Source organism: Polypterus senegalus, chromosome 16, assembly GCF_016835505.1.
Source record: "Polypterus senegalus isolate Bchr_013 chromosome 16, ASM1683550v1, whole genome shotgun sequence".
Classification (NCBI taxonomy): Eukaryota; Metazoa; Chordata; class Cladistia; order Polypteriformes; family Polypteridae; genus Polypterus; species Polypterus senegalus.
In genome coordinates, this window is record NC_053169.1 from 103,318,756 (window position 1) to 103,335,554 (window position 16,799).

Genomic DNA, 16,799 nt, shown 5'->3' on the forward strand with positions numbered 1-16,799 from the left:
ACTCCTCACACTTACACCACGAGCCCCTAACGGCCTTGCGTCTTCTTACCTGTCTGCTCGACCACCAACTTGTGCCCTCATGCCTTCTGCCATTGCTCTTCCTCTCAGTTCTCCACATGAACTCGTCGACACTGGGAATTCGGTCATTTAGAGTGGCTGTGGAGCGAGATTCCTCAGTTCCTCCACAGATGCCGAGGCCCTTCCTCTTACAAGTCCAGTCATATTTATTCATCCAAGACTGAGACACCAAAGAACAATCCGTTTGATACTCTACTGCCAGCCATCTGGGATTTCTTCATGGGGTCTGATTTATGAGGACAACTTTTGGGTTACACTATTTAGAGCAACTTCTGTTCCCACAGAGGAAGCCCCGCCCAGAAGACAAGTGACACCTCCTCCAGTCCGACCAGACTCCTCCTCTTTCACTCCTGGTGCTATTAAAGATGGAGGCTGGGAGTTACTGTATCTCCAGTGTGCATCCTTTATTGTGTGACATGAGGCAGTGCGCCTTACATTGTCATCCATATCTCTAAAGGGGCTTCCCTGGCTGAGACCCCCAACTCGTTTCATGTTTGGAGTCTTTTCATTTTACACCCCATATTGGTATTAAACCAGCAGCCACACTTCCTGCACTTCAGGACAGCAAGACCACCTGACGCTAAGCTGGTTTGGCCCTGGCCAGTACTTGGATGGGAGACCATTTAGGAACAGCAGGGGCTGCTACTGGAAGAGGTGTCAGTTAAGCCAGCAGGGGCGCTAACCCTGTGCTCTCTGTGTGGACCCCAATACCCCAATATGATGATGGTGACAATATGCTGTTAAAACTGGCGCCATTCTTCAGATGACGCATAAAGCTGAGGTCCTGCGGCCGGGATGTCTTTTGAAATCAGTGGGGTGTTTCCTGATGTCTTGACTAATCTGCCCACCCTACATGGTCATTCTGGCCCCCTAAACATCCCTCATCTCTAATTGCCTAGCTATCTCTGTCACCTGCCCGCCCACCACCTGATAGCTGACGTGTGTTGGGCACACTGGCGCAAGGATGGCCGCCATCACACCATCCAGATGGTCGCTGCGCATTGGTGGTGGTTGGAGGGTCTCCCCCTACTGTCTATACGAAGCACTTTGAGTTGATTAAAAGCACCACATCAATGCCAATAACTATTATTATTATTATTAGTATTATTATTGTGTTTTACTGCTCCATGTTTTACCTGCACATTTCTGATGTCATCTTAAAGTGATTTCTACTCCAGTTGAACCCCAACATGCTCTTTATAGTAAATTGAATTCCTTCACTCCATTAAGTCTGCCTGACCCCAATACAAGCATCTCTTGGCTAAAGCCCCCCAAAGGCTTGTGTCCTTGACGGTTATTTTTGTCAACTGCCTGAGGAGACCCACAAGTACAAAGTTCATTGTACTGAACACACACGGCAGTAAACCTGACTTGGCTGAAGTAGCTGTGTGCCTGTGGTAAGGCGCTATACAGTATACTGTAACGGAAACGTACTGTTATTACTACACTCATTGAGCTTTACACTCACACACACACACGCACACACACACACACACAGACACACTCACAGACAGACACACACAGACTCACACTCACAGACAGAGTTACACTCACACTCACTCATACACACAGACACACACAGACAGACTTACACTCACACTCACACTCACTCATACACACACACACAGACAGACTCACACTCACACACACAGACAGACTTACACTCACACACACACAGACACACACAGACAGACTTACACTCACACTCACTCATACACACACACACACAGACAGACTCACACTCACAGACAGACTCGCACTCACACTCACACTCACACACACAGACAGACTTACACTCACGCACACACACACAGACACACACAGACAGACTCACACTCACACTCACACATACAGACAGACTTACACTCACACTCACACAGACAGACTTACACAGACACACACAGACAGACTTACACTCACACTCACACTCACTCATACACACACACAGACAAACTCACACTCACACTCACTCATACACACACACTCACAGACAGACTCACACTCACTCATACACACACTCACACACACACACACACACTCAGGTCACAACGCGCTCAGCTCACTGCTGCGCCTTCCCCGCCTTTGTCCCACTTTAGTCCTCGGCCAGGCGTCGTTTCTGACATCACAGTGCCATCTAATGGACATTTGGGCTTACTGCACACCTGATTCAAATCAAAACTTATTCGTCCCTTACGTTCGTTTATTTACACACACAGTACAATCGTCTCCCCTTTTCCTTGATGTTGTCAGTTTAAAACGAGGTGCAGTAAGTAGACTTTCATTGTCCCAAAAGGAAAGTGGATGGCAACAGGAAAGTACAAAACACAGGAATCTTTTACACAGTTGGAAGACAATAAGCCAACACCTGGCAACCATTGCGACAATCAGTTCACACACCTTCACTCCTAAGAGTGAATAAAAACAAAACAAAAAAAAGAAATAAAATTAAAAAGTGATATCTGTTGTTCTTTTTAATCGAATTAATTTGGCATTGCATTATGGACGATTTAATTTGTTCTCATGGGCTGGGTCTAGCCTAGCGTACAGGGCGGGCACCAGTTTAACTAGCATTGCCATAAGACTTCTATATAAAAAATAATGAGCTGTAACCAAGCACGTTAAGTAAAGGCGCTATATAAATAACATGTATATTAATAAAAATAATAATGATGATGATGATGATTGTGGTAGCCAGAACATCACCCTAAAAGTAGGCGGGTACTAGACGGATGATTGACAGCAAGATGCCCACCTGTTTACTGAGTTCTATCTTTTCCGTTACACCTTACAAGTCCGGGAAGGCCCGAGAAGGCAGAGTGGAGCAGCCCTGGCTAGTCCAGGCCACCGTCATTTTTCCGAGGCGCTCTAACAGCAGGATAGCTGATTCTGTTAATTCTGTTAGAGGTGTGACTGGAAGTCGTTTATTGTTAAACAAACTCGCCGATCATTGGGTTTCTTAATTCCCATTCGGTGTGTGTCTCGGTCATTCTATCTCGGTGCTCCTTATTATTATTATTATTATTAAGCCTCCAACAGCGCTTATCCAGAGCAGAGTTGCGGGGAGGCTGGAGCCTATGCAAGCAAACAGTGGGTGGAAGGCAGGTACAATACCCGGACGGGACGCCAGGGTGATCTCACAAACAAGCGCACTAGCATCGCCAATCCACGGCAATAATCATCCAGAGTCCAGCAGGAGATCCTCGGTTTCGTGCCATTTGAGGCACCGCCTCACAAATTTCATTTATTTCTATAGTTTTCCCCCTTGCTTTCAGTCTCCTCCCATATTCGATCAATTCCTTGTAGCCTTTCACATTTGTCTCCTACCAATCGAATGGCCGTGTGAGGCTGCTGGGTCAACTTGCCCCCGTACTGTATTTGAACCCCGTTCAGTCGCTGGTTTTACCGGCATCGCCACGTTGGCCTTGTCCCCGTGAGTGGTGGCGACCGGCACAAGATCGATTTTTGTCCCCATCTTAATGAGATAAAGAGGGTGAACTGCTACGCTTCAACGCGTCTGCCTACCGTGCGTGGCGCTCTATAACACAGAACTCGATGAAGCCGCCCCGTTATCCCCCAGATAATCGCATTGAGTCGGCAGGCACACCGACAGATCTGCCAGCTCGATCCGCCGCCGTGAACGCCCCCCTCGCGTTGCCGGGCAGCGGCGCTCCTTCCAGCTGAGCGGCTCGGGATACTTGGAGCGCCGGGGGTGACGTCAGCGCTCCAGACGGGAAGGCGGTCGGACCCCTCAGTCATCCCTGGGAAGAGGCGACGGCGCCCGGGCTGGCAGCATCTCGGCCTCGCGTGGCATCAGGCAGAAACGGCAGATCGCGCGCGGCCCTATGAAATCTCCCGACCGGATCCTGTCCGCTGTTCGGGTTGGGAAGCTGCGTGCCGGCGTACATCCAAACCTCCCGAGGAAGCGCCGAAAGAAAGCAGCCGGACTGCAGCAGCAGCGGGGCACGGGGGTGGAGGACGAAGATGGCCGGGAATGGTAGCGGTTTTGCTTCAGGATCTGGAGAAATCGTGCAGCTGAACGTCGGCGGGACCAGGTGAGGCGAAAAGGCGAGGGCCGGTCGGCCTTCGGTGGACTACAGAGCGGCGTGACGAGGGTGGGGGCTCGGCTGCTTAGGACCGGCCTGCTTGCGGCCGGCGGAGGGGGGAGGCTGCAAAGCTCCAATCGGCGGGCCTCGGCTTGGAAAAATCTCTGGTTTGGCCCCGTCGGAGCATCATAACAACAACAACGATAATAATAATAATAATATATATAAATAAGAATAACCCGTTAGAACACGCGATGTAGCAATGCGCCGCACCCGGTGACATTTGCTGCTGACCGCGTGTGCCTGTTTTAGAGGGTAATCCAGCCTGGTGGCTCAGTGCTTAGCGCACCAGCATTACGAGTCCAGCTATTTGGGTAGCCGGCAATGGGCACTTTACACGTCCTCCTGAGTCTCTGTGGGTTTGACTTCCAGGTTCCCCAATTTTTTTCTTCCTGTATCCTAAATGTGGGCTTTTTATGTAAAGTGGAAATGGGCACCGTGTGTGGGTATGTGATGAATCGGCAGTCCATCTGGGGTGGGCTCCTGGCTGCAAGGATAGGCAATGACTCTAAATTGAATTCTAAAGGCCTGACTATAATATATATAAATATATATAATATAATAATTTATTTATATATAATATAATAATTTATTTGTATATAATATAATAATTTATATATATATATATATATATATATATATATATATATGCACATATATACTATATATATATATATATATATATATATATATATATATATATATATATTTATAAATGTAATTTTTGTTATATATATATATATATATATATAGAGAGAGAGAGAGAGTTCAAATGACTTTTTGGCCGCAGTGTAAAGCTTACCTGAGTGGGCACATCCTGTTCAGATGCAGCAGCAGCGTGGCATCCCCTTCAAGGCTGATCTCCAGAATGTGCCAGATGTTACCCTCAAAATAGCGAAGTTCGTCAGTCAGCCATTATATTATATCGTGCCTCTAAAAGCAGGCCTGGTCATGAGGCGCTCTACAGAGAAACATGGTGACCGCAGAGTAAGAAGTGATGCAATCTGAATAGTAGAATCTTCGTAACACCCATGATAAATTCCAAGAGCAGGGGTCTAAAGGCGCAATACAATGCCACACTGTGTACCTGGAAAAAAAAGACTTTGTGGCAACAGTGAAAGGAAAAGAAACCGAGCAGAATAGGTGGGTGAGTGCAGGGGGCACATGGGACTTGTAGTCCTGGAGGACAGCCCTGTTGGGTGCCTCAGGTGCCACCAGGAGGCGCTGCTGGAAGAGCACTTGAGGGGTTCATCCGAGTTGCACCTGACTGCGATGTTCTGGTGCAGACGCCACACGCCTGTGTAGGTTCAGTTTGATTTCTGACACACGTAACTCATGGCTAAAAAACCATAATAATCAAAAACGTGATATAAATACAGTAAGTCCCAAATTAGAAATGCTCCTCAGAAGTTACCTGAGTTTTGTACTTTGTCTAACCTGTCTGAAGTCTTTGTTCTGTTCACTTTGCAGGTTCAGCACTTCGAGGCAGACTCTTATGTGGATTCCAGACTCTTTCTTCTCAAGGTACAACTTCTCGAATGTTCTGTCCTGGACTTTTCAATCAAATATATCTATTCTGTAATATGTCTTCATCGGGAACCACTTGTTGTTTTGCAGTGATGTCCGTGTAACTGAAAAGGCTACCCCAGTACGTCTACACCCATTGGCTTTGGCGGTCAAAATGAGCGGAGTGGTGGCTCCGAGGCTAGAGAATTGGAAGGTTGCCGATTCGAATCCCGTAAATGCCAATTGGGACTCTGCTCTGTTGGGCCCTTAACCTGCAATTCCTGAGCGCTCCGAGTAGTGAGAAAAGTACTATAGAAATGCAAGGAATTATTATTATTAAAATAATGAAATTTTGCAGAAACCATTAAAATGAAAGCCTATTGGTCCCTTCCCAGTAGTGTCAGAATGGTTGTAATCTTTTGGGGACACCATGTCCATGTCAGGCACTTTTGTTCCGATCTTTTCCGTATCACTGCTGGTTGTTCTTCCCATTCTGTCACGGCTGAATGTTTTTGGATTGTTTAAAGGTTTGTGTGGTCATAGCAGCCCGTGAGGAGGAGTTGTTTGTTTGTTTGTTTGTTTGTTTGTTTGACCGAGTTAACTCTTTCCGGTGTGATCAGGACGGGTATTTGTATTTTTTGCTAGATTTGGATTAGGGGTTTGTTGGTAAAACTCCAGAGCTAGAGGTGCACTCCGAAGGACTGACAAGCCGTAAGGTGGAGCTTACATAAGACAGCTGGGTGAAGTTGGTATGACGTTACTTCGGGTGCCACCCTTAAGGCCTGTGCAGACTGAGGAGCAGAGAGCTGCAGACGCACATGCTGGTCAGACGTGGGGTGTGCGACACTCACCAGTAGCTGGATTCCCAGGCTTTTCTCCCAAAGTTTTTCCTTTGCTCTAACATATCGAGCTCATAGATGTGTCTATTTCTGGCAGCAGAAACCCTCATCTTTGTCCAGGGTCTTGTTGATTTCCTGCCATGAATTTGTGGACATTTGGGTATCTTCGTGTGCTTTTCATGTTGGGTGATGTAGATGCGGGTTGCGACACTTAACCCACCTGTTCCCTCCAAAGAGTGGTGTTTTCTGGTCCATCAGATGCTCAGTTGATGTGCACAGGGCCACATGGTTACTAAATTCTAAAGACGCTTAGGCGCCAACATGAGGGTACACACACCAGGATTGATGATGCGATTTATGTCACTCGTTTCTTAACTGACTCTTCCGCAAGCGTGTCAAGTATAATCACATTGGCATTCAACAAAACTCGGCTTATGGAAATGATAGAAAGTTCTCAAACTGTAATAAATCAAAACATGAACCACAGACGATGGGTGGACTGAGCGGTGGCAACATAAAATGTGGGTTAAAACTACAGTTGGTGCCACTCAATGTTTACTGTGACCAAACTGAAGAAGATTACTGAAAAATAGAAGAACTACTGTAGGAGCAGGTTGACTGGTAGTGGTGGGCTCGAATGGGCTGTGTGCCAGCAGATGGGGTGACCTTTATCAGAAAGATGGCCTTTGACCTCTGAGGTCAATTATTGTGGGGTGATGATGTCCTGTTGGACATTTGGGAGAGAGAATGGAGCATAGAGTGCACTGAAAGAAGTAGAGAGCGCAAGTGCGACTGCTGTGGGGTGAGCCGGAGAGGGACGCTTGTCCAGTCACAAAGCGAGGTTGGAGCCCTCAGGTTTGTTGTTTTAAGGCCATGTCACATTTGGTCATTTTTCCACCGATTTTTCATTGCAGCCTTCATTTACATAATCTTAGCGAGTTGGAGGAAAATGAAAGTCAATCGTCTGGTCAGGCATACCCAGCGACGTACCCTCAGATGGAGAGGTGCAGAACATATAAAGCAGCAGCCAGGCTCACAAACAGAAGAGAAGCTGGTCTGTCTGTCTGATGTTTCGTGTTTTATGTACCACGATAGGATGGATTATGTGTGAAATTGCAGCACGCCATTGGCTGTCACAGAGAGGGACAGGAACAGCTGTGCTTAAAATTCATGATGCAGCTGCTAAACTTGACATGTCCGGAGATTTCAATTGTGACAACGAGATCAGCAACTGCAGTCGGCAAGTCCAACGATGCCCTATGACTAGAAGTTACGTAATGTGACCTCGACTTGGGAGGTGATAGCGGAAATGTTCAGATAAGTCAGAGGTGGAGTGGGGCAGCATCTTCATTTTAGTAGAACAACAACCAACTGTAAAAAATCAGTAGCCCAATTTCCGGCAGCACCCTGTTGGCTAAGAGTACTGGTGGCGAGCGATCGTTGTTAACCCGGGCCTTGACTGATCCAGTATGGACATTTGTATTGTTATCCACGTATTGATCTGCCAAAATTTGGCACCAGATGCCCTTCTTAATGTAACCCTCCCCATTTATCCAGGCTTGTGACAGGCATGAAGAAATGCCCTGGTGGCTGGGTCAGAAGAAGAACCAACCTAATAAAACTAAAGTAAGAGCTGACTGGCATTTGTTACAGTCGTACAGCAGCAGAAGCAGAGTGGCAGCGGGCACACCACACAGTCAACTGAAAGAAGACGCGAGCTTTCAAAGGCGGGACAAACTGGAGTGGGCACGTAATGTGCAAAGACGGGTACCTTTTGAGCCACAGTTACAGACGGTCCAAAATGGTGGTGGCCGAACATTTATCAGTCGTTAGAGAATGAGTGACCACCGTTAAATCGGAAATAGCTGAGCGTTTCATCACAATATGTGCCCTAAACTTGATAGGCGTGTGGTCTTTACGTTTTACTTGTGATTTTCAGATTTGATAGTGACTGTTTATTCCTCTTGTCCTCTTTTTACAGTTTGCTTAGTGGAAGAATTTCAACATTAAGGGACGAGACCGGAGCGGTGAGTACGAAAGTTCGCTAATTTTGAGTTTGTACTCGGTGACATGCTAGTGCAGTAGTTGGCACTCCCGTGTTTTCGAGACAAGGGTTTAGTTTCAATTCAGGCCACGGTCTGTGTGGAGGTGGCATCTTTTAACTTCTCTCAATACTTTGTTTCGGCCTTCTACCCGTTGACTTCGACTTTTATCGAGAAGACCTTGAAAGTGTTAAGCTTAACACTGCAGTTCAAAGCAAGACTTGTTACAATGCACCTCGTTGGCAAGTGCCATTTTAGAGCGTTTACAGTATGTGCTGCAGGTATGAAGGAGAGCATCGTGTCAGGAATTAAACTTTCATGTTTGAATGAAATATTTGCATGTTGAGCAATTAATCTGTTGGCAAAATAATTGTTGGTTCTCTTACTTTGGTCGTAGACCCTCCACCGTACTTACACAGCCCACCCCTGCCATGTCCTAATTATCGCAATTGTTCAATAGAGCGTGGCCCAATACAGAATAAGTCCGCTAATTGATAATAAAATTCTTTGCCAGCCCATAAATCACCGTTAACAGTACTGGACGTTCACAGAGATTTCTGGGGCTCTTTGGACCAGGGTGGTCCTGCAAATGGAAAAATCAGCACACGGTATAAACGAGAAATGCTGTTCACCAGTGAGATTAAGTTCTTGAATTGAATACGGAGAGGAAGAGGCAGAGCTTCTGACCAATGAATGAGGAGGAGAGGCGGGCCTTCAATTCCAAACTCAGTCCTGTGAGAACTGCCCTTCCTGTTTATGGTGTGCGCAGGTTTTTACAATAATATTTTAGCAAAAAAGTGTGCGTGTGTTCCACGTTGTGGATATTTGACATGTGAATTGGGTGACACGAGTGACGGCAGCTATTTCTTTTTGCCTTTGTAGAGCGATGGCTACCACTGGTGTGTTTTCCATAATAACATTTTTTATTCTTGTGCTCTATGAAAGAATGAGTTTAAAATCATTTCTCTGCCATCCCTACAAAACCCATGGGGTGAGTAATTTAAAAGGATGTCATTTTTGGGTGGAGCATTTCTTTAAGAGAGTTAAATCTGACGGGGTCTTTAGATAATTGTGTGAATCACTTCTTAATCCCCCTTCCATAATTTTACTTGTGCAGCAGAGCTCTAACTCCCTGTGATTCTGTTAAAAGATTCTGCACCATTTCTGTGGCCAATCCTTTTGTGAGTGCGATTCGAGTTCAAATTCGTCTGTGCGCCTTTTTAATGGGTCCAATTTCATTGTTAGTCAGTTTAAAATTGGTGTGCCTCTGTTTGTTTGTTTTAAAAAGACGTGCTTTGCATTATTCACTTATTTATTGCTAGACTTCTTTACCAGTGCCATCTCTGTAATGTCAAAAACACCATTCTAGGGAAATTGAACTAACCGTTAAGTATTTGAGGAAGAACACGTGGTTTTATACTTCAAAAGGGGCTGCTTTTTAACTTTCAAAATGTTTTGTTTCATTAAAAAGCAAACATGAAATTTGTGAAGGGAACCTTTGTTCTCGTTTCCTGTTTTATATTGCATGTGACAAGAGTGCCCTCTAGTGTCCACTGGCATTCACTGCGGTGCTCTGCCTCTCCTAGTTTGTTCTAAGCCGGCTGTTCATGCGGCCCTCAGGTGTGCGCCCATAGCTGCTGCTGCTGTTGTTTGCTCGAGCCAACGTCTTCCTCCTTCTCCTCCTCCTCCTCCTCAGCTCTGCCATCATAAATGGTGGTTCTCCAGCACCTTGTGCTCAGTTGTTTGTTAGCATGATAAGAACTCCCAGGGGAAACTCCCACCACACGCGCCGCCTCAGCCTTTGAACGTGTCTGTTTGTATGAATGCGTTGGACACTCCAAGGAGTGAACCTTCAGACCATCCTGCTCCTGCTGGCGGTTTGCGGAGTGCAGCGGAGTGCGTGTGTTTGCAGCTGTGAGATCGGCGGATGTTTATTTGGGATTTGCTATGAACCATTTTGGAATCGGTACTGAGGCCTGAAAGCTGGCATCGATACCACAGTCAGAATTTGAGTACCCATCCAATGTCTACGCGAATTTGAAACACATCACCTCGTGTCCTCGGCACAGCTCGCCCAGATGAGTTGCGTCTTTCCTGCAATGCGCACAGTAAGCCATTGCCATATTCTCTTCTGCTTGGTAAGCCAACCGCATTCTCATCACAAATGTGCCAGTGCCCAAGCACAGCTCTGGACAAATCTTCATGACGATTGTGCCCAATGAAGGAAGTCCACAGCACACCCACGGGGCGGTTTTTGGTCACTTGTGATTTGCTTGAAAGTTTACCGTGTGAAGAACATCTGAACTACCAGGAGACTGAAACAGAATGAGTTATCGTCTGATTTGGCACAAAGCAAGCGGGCGATGAGCGTGGAAACGCCTTAATTAATTCCATCAATGTTCGAGAATATGGAGAGAGTGTGCAGATTTACGTTTTGTATTTAATCAATGCAGTGTGCTGCTCCAGTCATAGCAAACACATGTCATACAAGGTAGGCCATTACCAGCAGTTTTCAGTCGTAGCCTTCATTTACCCGGCCTAAGGAGTCGTTAACAGTCACGGCGCGTACCGGTGGCAAGCCCAGTGAGTCGTCCATCGTGCTCTGCAGTGAACCAAGTGAGACGAGTTTGATTTTTGTGTAACGTCGTCAGGCCGGACTCTAGTGTGTGTGAGACCAGCGGCGAGTACTCTGCCAGACGTACGGTGCAAACGGCGAGACCACAAGTAAAGAAGAGAGGTGAGCGTGTTTGAGCAGTCTAATGGAAGACGGGCTCGTCTGTCCGAGTTTGTGTGTTTGCCGTACCAAAACAGAACTGAAAAGGGAAGACGACCGGCGGAGACTGTGGATGAACTCGCCATGGCCACCGAACTTCAACAAGATGGCCGCCGTCTCCATTGACTCTTGAAAACTTGTTTGGTTTGGAGCAGCTCACTGGCTTCTGGATTGTTAGAATTTCACGTTTGTTTCTCTTTGCAGATTTTCATTGATCGTGATCCTACAGCCTTTGCCCCCATCTTGAATTTTCTTCGAACCAAAGAACTAGACTTGAGGTAATTATTTAACTCGAGGCTTGTTGTTCAGCTGGAGATGTTTATTGGGTGTCCAGGGCTTATCCTGTTTGTCCCTTAGTAAAGAAGTCATTCTTACCAAAAGAGAATGCGTTAAAAACTGACAATCCTTTTGTTTATTCTGTCTAGAGGGGTGAATATCAACGTTCTACGTCATGAAGCTGAATTTTATGGAATTACGCCATTAGGTATGTATTTCTGTCAGCTCCCCGTTTTCTCGTTCATTTTATTTGAACTTGTAGTAATGCACTTGACTCTCAGGCTTGCTTTCCACAACTCTGATTCAAACACGTCGTCTTTTTGTAGGCTCCTTTTATAGTATGCTGGTCACCATTTTGCAGATCTTATAAACCACGCGGGCACACGGTGCGTTCTGAAGGCTCAACTTCATGCCCGTTCACCAGCTACCCAGAGTATTCATCTTCTCGCTGTGTGTGTGGAGGTTTTCTTCTGGTTTTTAAAGTCCAAAGAGACTTGTGTGTGGCCAGTTTAGATTTGTTTTGTGTTTTGGGGTTGGGGGGACAGACACATGCAGGAACAAAGAGAACTGGGCTGGGATTCGACCTTCCGAGCTGGAAGCTGTGGCCACCGGACCCCCAGAGGTCATCAAGCAGCACACTGTAGGCTGCCCTGAGCCTCCCTCTCTGCCACAGCACATCGGGCTGCTTTGACTTAACACACATGTTTGTGATCTCAAGTATCGCACAAGTGACACATTCTTGACGTTGGGCAAGATCTGGGCCGACTGGGGCAGTGAATAGTTCAGTTCTCAGAAGGAGACCCAGAGGTATGATGGAGGGTCACTGCTGATCACTTCTTCCTCTTTGTTTCAGTAATACGACTGCTGCTTTGTGAAGAGCTTGAGCGGTCATCATGTGGCAGCGTTCTTTTCCATGGATACCTTCCTCCTCCCGGTAAGTCACCAAGGAAGACCTAAGCTGCCTGCTTCCTCCTGGATGAACTCCCACATGTTTAGTTAAAGTAAATGGCCTGGGCTCTTTGGTGACAGACAGGGTATTGACCAAAGATGATGATGGGGGGGCTTTGCATTCATGACACAGAGTGCCCCTTGTATTTGTTGTGCTACTTTCAAACTCGGCATCAGCCAGCTGACTACTCGGCTATCGTGTCGATCCCCTTGTTGGACTTCATCAATATGAATATTTGCTGTACAACTTGCCCAATGTGTTTGGTTTCTCATTTATCAGACATCACTTTCTTCTCTTTTCATTTCATGGCAGCAATTCCGAGTCGAAAGGTGTGCCCTTCTGCTGCCGCGGCCTCCACGCTTGAAGACCGAGCCTCCCAAACCTCTCAAGAAGCAAGCAGTTCCAGGACTTGTCCGCAGACCCCACTGGCAGGGGCCGCCGAGCGACCCACGCGGATTGGTGAGGTCACCAGCTCTTCCTGATTGCTCTATGTCTGTCGTGCAGTGTTGAGGTTTGGTCACTTGATGGCAGCATTGGCACGTGTTGCTGTTTATGAAGTCTCTGATCCTCGGCTTCAGTTCTGGTTGCTTTGTGCAGCACTGACGACTGAGCATACGCAGGGCCTTAAAGCACGACATTTATATACGTAATCATCCAAACTAGGATGGAGGTGCAGTTTGACACGGCCTGCTGGTTTGATCTCTTTAGTAGAAGTCGTCGTATTGTTACATGTACAGAGCCGACGTGCAACACGTGGCTGCTGCCCGACCCCTTAGTCAATAGGAAGGAGTTAAAGCCTCGGTGTGGTCCTTCCTCATGTGGTATGGGATTCGTCTCCTTCAAACCTGACTGAAAGTGTAGCGCCCACAAATCGTCTTCACTCGCCTGGGAGTTTTCACATTTAAAACATGAAATGGCAGCAGATATCATTTTGGTGTCTTGACACGGACTCTTAATGTTAAAGTTCAAACTGATCAGTGCTGTAAGCTGACTGCATTTACACTTCACACTCGTTAACTCATTTAAATCTTACGTTTGACTCATTCACACTCATGTTGGGAAGCCAATCCAGTGCATGCTAGGTTTGGCTTCATGCTTGGGCTCGCCATCTTCTCCCAAGGTGCAGACTCTCCGTAGGTTTTCCTCCTGGATTTCCTCGTATTTTGCTGCCTTCTTTTTTCCTCTCACAAGCCCTCCACGGCCTGCTGCTGACAAGCATCCCCACAACCCAATGCTTCCAGGCTACACACGGCCCCAAATTTGAATGGATTCCATTGTATCTCTCTGCCTTTTTTGTGTTTCTGATCATGTTCAGTGTGACATGGCATTTGGTCTGATGGCCTGAGAGCTCCATTTTGGTCTCATTAGGCCTCAGAACCTCCTTCCTGGTGACTTCTCTGTCCCCCATGTGCCGAGATGCCCTGTGCATTATTTTTTCTTGTCTCATAATGCTGTGACTGGTGAAGCACCTTGGGACAGTCTCACCAGTGTCTGTCACTGTGGCTTGTGACTCTTTTAGAGGTCTCGGGTGGCCCTCGCTGGTCTCCCTCACTCGTCGTCTTCAGTTTTTGTGGACGCCCTGCTCTAGCAGATTTGCTGCTGTGCCAAACCCTTTCCATTTCTTCATGACTGGCGTAACTGGATATTCAGTGACTTGAAGGTTTTCTTCTCTCCACTTCCTGACTTGTGTTTTTCATGGAGTTGCTTGGCGTGTTTTTCGGTCTTCACCCTGTAGGTGTTGGACTTTCCAGATGCAACCAATTGAAACCCCAGATGGGGGACCTCCATTAAAGTAATGATGGGCCTTCTAAGCCAATGGGCAGTGCCAGTGATGTGCCACATCAATGGGCGTGAATATCAGCAAGATCAATAATGTAGTGTTTTATATTTCTAATTCATGTAGAGACCTGTTTCACATCGACATTCTTTTTCAGTTGATCAGTTACAAAAACGGCAAATGAAATCCTCTGGGATTCAATGTTGCTTGACAATGAAATGTGGGAACCTCCAAGAGGTGACTTTTGAAGAAGGTTTTTACAGGCGCTGCCACCTCCGCTCCTCCTGGGCCTGCTATGTGATGGGAGTGCCCAGGTCTGAGCTGAAGGTCCAGATGGCACCTTTGATTTTGTTTTTTTTTTTTTTTGTCACCTGCAGGTTCTCCTGTGGATCCTCGCAAAGTGCTAATAGTGGCTGGTCACCACAACTGGATCGTTGCTGCTTATGCCCATTTTGTGGTGTGCTACAGGTATTGTGGCGATCTCGTCATATTACAGTGCTGGGAAAAGTCTTTGCATATTTAACACAATGAGTGCCCTCTGACCTTTAGGCAAAATGTAATATTACAGAAGGGGAACCTGAGTGAACACACATGACAGCTTTCAAATGAGGACTTTATTTGTTCAGGGAATTAACTTCCTGAATTCACTTCCCTCTGTCAGGTCTTACTTGTGCACACAACAAGCTGGTGCTGCTGTGGTAAAGTGGTAAAGGTCCCTTAAAACGTAAACCTGCTGCACCTCTGGGCCAATCTAAAGCACCGCCATGCCTCTTATTACAGTCACAGCTGACGCCTTCACCCAAGGATGACTTACAGTAATTGAGAGATTCTTTTGTTTTTCCAATCGGTTCAACGGCAGGTGAAGTGACTCGCTCAGGGTCACAGAGTAGCGGGATTGTCCAAAGCCTTAACCAGTACACCACGCTGCCACCGCATCTCCCCCTTGGCTGTCCGGACTCTGGGCCTCCTCCTGTGCCACTGTATGCCGCCATACCGGGTGTGGAGGGTATGACAGTAAAGCCACTTCACTTGACTGCCTGCAGCTCTCACATCGTTTTATCCAAGCCAGAAGTCTTTGTGTGTGTGTGTGTTGTTTGTGTGTGAGATGTTTCAAGCTTCTGTCAAGTCTTCATTTCCCTTGGGGGCGAGTAAAGGTCCGCCGGTCTGTCTGTCCATCGGTCTGTGTAGTCGGCTAGCCAGCTATCATACACTGCCTTTCACATCTGTCTGTCAGTTACGGTGTGGTGCCTCTCATGTCTGTCTGTCTGTCTGTCACCCGTGTCCACAGTTGCACTACTTGGTTGCAGCGTCTTCAGCAGCAGTAATCACGACTTCCTAAACTTGGATCTCAGTCCTTCATGACAGTCGAACAGCAGGCGTGGTGAGCCCCGTGTCCTCCAGCGAGGTCTACCTTGGACTCGTCTGTCCTCATTCCTGTAGGCGTGAGGGGATCATCCAAGTGCCTCTTTGCCAATGTGAGATGAGTGCTGATGTTTCTCATGGATAGCTGATGTTTCCAATCTTTCCTGAATCTTGGCCTCTTGAACTCTGACTTCACCTGCAGCTACAGAGGTCTGCAGTTCTTTGGATGTTCTTGTGGGACCCTCTGTGGCTTCCTGAACGGATTGCCTCTGTGCCCTTGGGGTCACGTTGGCCCTACCTAGGGTGATTGACCGCGTTTTCAAGTGCTCTTCATTTGGTGATAATGGCTCAGACTGAGGTGTCTGTCTCTTCTGGAATTGGTGACGACTTCACTGTCATGCTGAGGTTTAGATGAACCGAGTTGAATCTGTGTATGTATAAAATCCAATATCTGTCTGTCCATCTGTCCACTTTTCACGAGAGAACTGCTTCACGAAGTTAGATATTTTTTTTTCTATAATTTACTTGAACATTCCGGTTGATTTTGTGACTTCTGTCATCGTGCCGAGTTCACTTGAAGGAGCGACTTATTCACGCTAATCCAAGACAGAGGCTGCGGGCCGAGGGGAGGGGTAAACGTGATGTCAGGCAGGAGCTGGGCGGGGCCCTCCTCACTTTACATGGGCGGAGCCACGGGGGACGGCTACTTATTAATTAAAGCTCTTTGAGTGAGGAAATTGAGGGGCAGTTATCTTTTCACACTGACGATGGAATCGCTGGGTAACATTATTACGATTTAGAAGAGGTGTTGTGTTTTCACTCGGGTCCCGTAATCTGATCTTCTAGTTTGTGTAAAGATCTGAGGCCATGTGCTGTGACAAACACACAAGAAGTGAGGACGTCAGGATTACTTTGTCACAGGACCACAGGTACCCTGGCAGTTGGCATTCAGCATAAGTTGCATTAGTTTATTCAAAACACAAAATGAAGTGATTCACCACTGAAAACGGAGTCAAAAGTCAATTTGAGTGTTTCCTTCCCATGTATGTTAAACTGGGGGCCGCCACGTGCTGCAGTCACGTTAAAATCTGCGC

At 46.9% G+C, this 16,799-nt stretch overlaps 1 protein-coding gene across 1 annotated transcript in view; it reads left to right on the top strand.

Moving 5' to 3' along the window:
• Positions 1-3,480: 3,480 nt before the first annotated feature.
• Positions 3,481-16,799, top strand: part of kctd3 (potassium channel tetramerization domain containing 3) — a 41,161-nt gene continuing 27,842 nt past the window's right edge. Inside the window, exons 1-8 of the mRNA XM_039738793.1 lie at positions 3,481-4,130; positions 5,652-5,705; positions 8,508-8,553; positions 11,546-11,619; positions 11,767-11,825; positions 12,471-12,551; positions 12,879-13,025; positions 14,721-14,811. Of these exons, the coding sequence (XP_039594727.1) occupies positions 4,060-4,130; positions 5,652-5,705; positions 8,508-8,553; positions 11,546-11,619; positions 11,767-11,825; positions 12,471-12,551; positions 12,879-13,025; positions 14,721-14,811 (623 nt within the window). The 5' untranslated portion in view covers positions 3,481-4,059. The remainder of the gene's footprint in view (positions 4,131-5,651; positions 5,706-8,507; positions 8,554-11,545; positions 11,620-11,766; positions 11,826-12,470; positions 12,552-12,878; positions 13,026-14,720; positions 14,812-16,799) is intronic.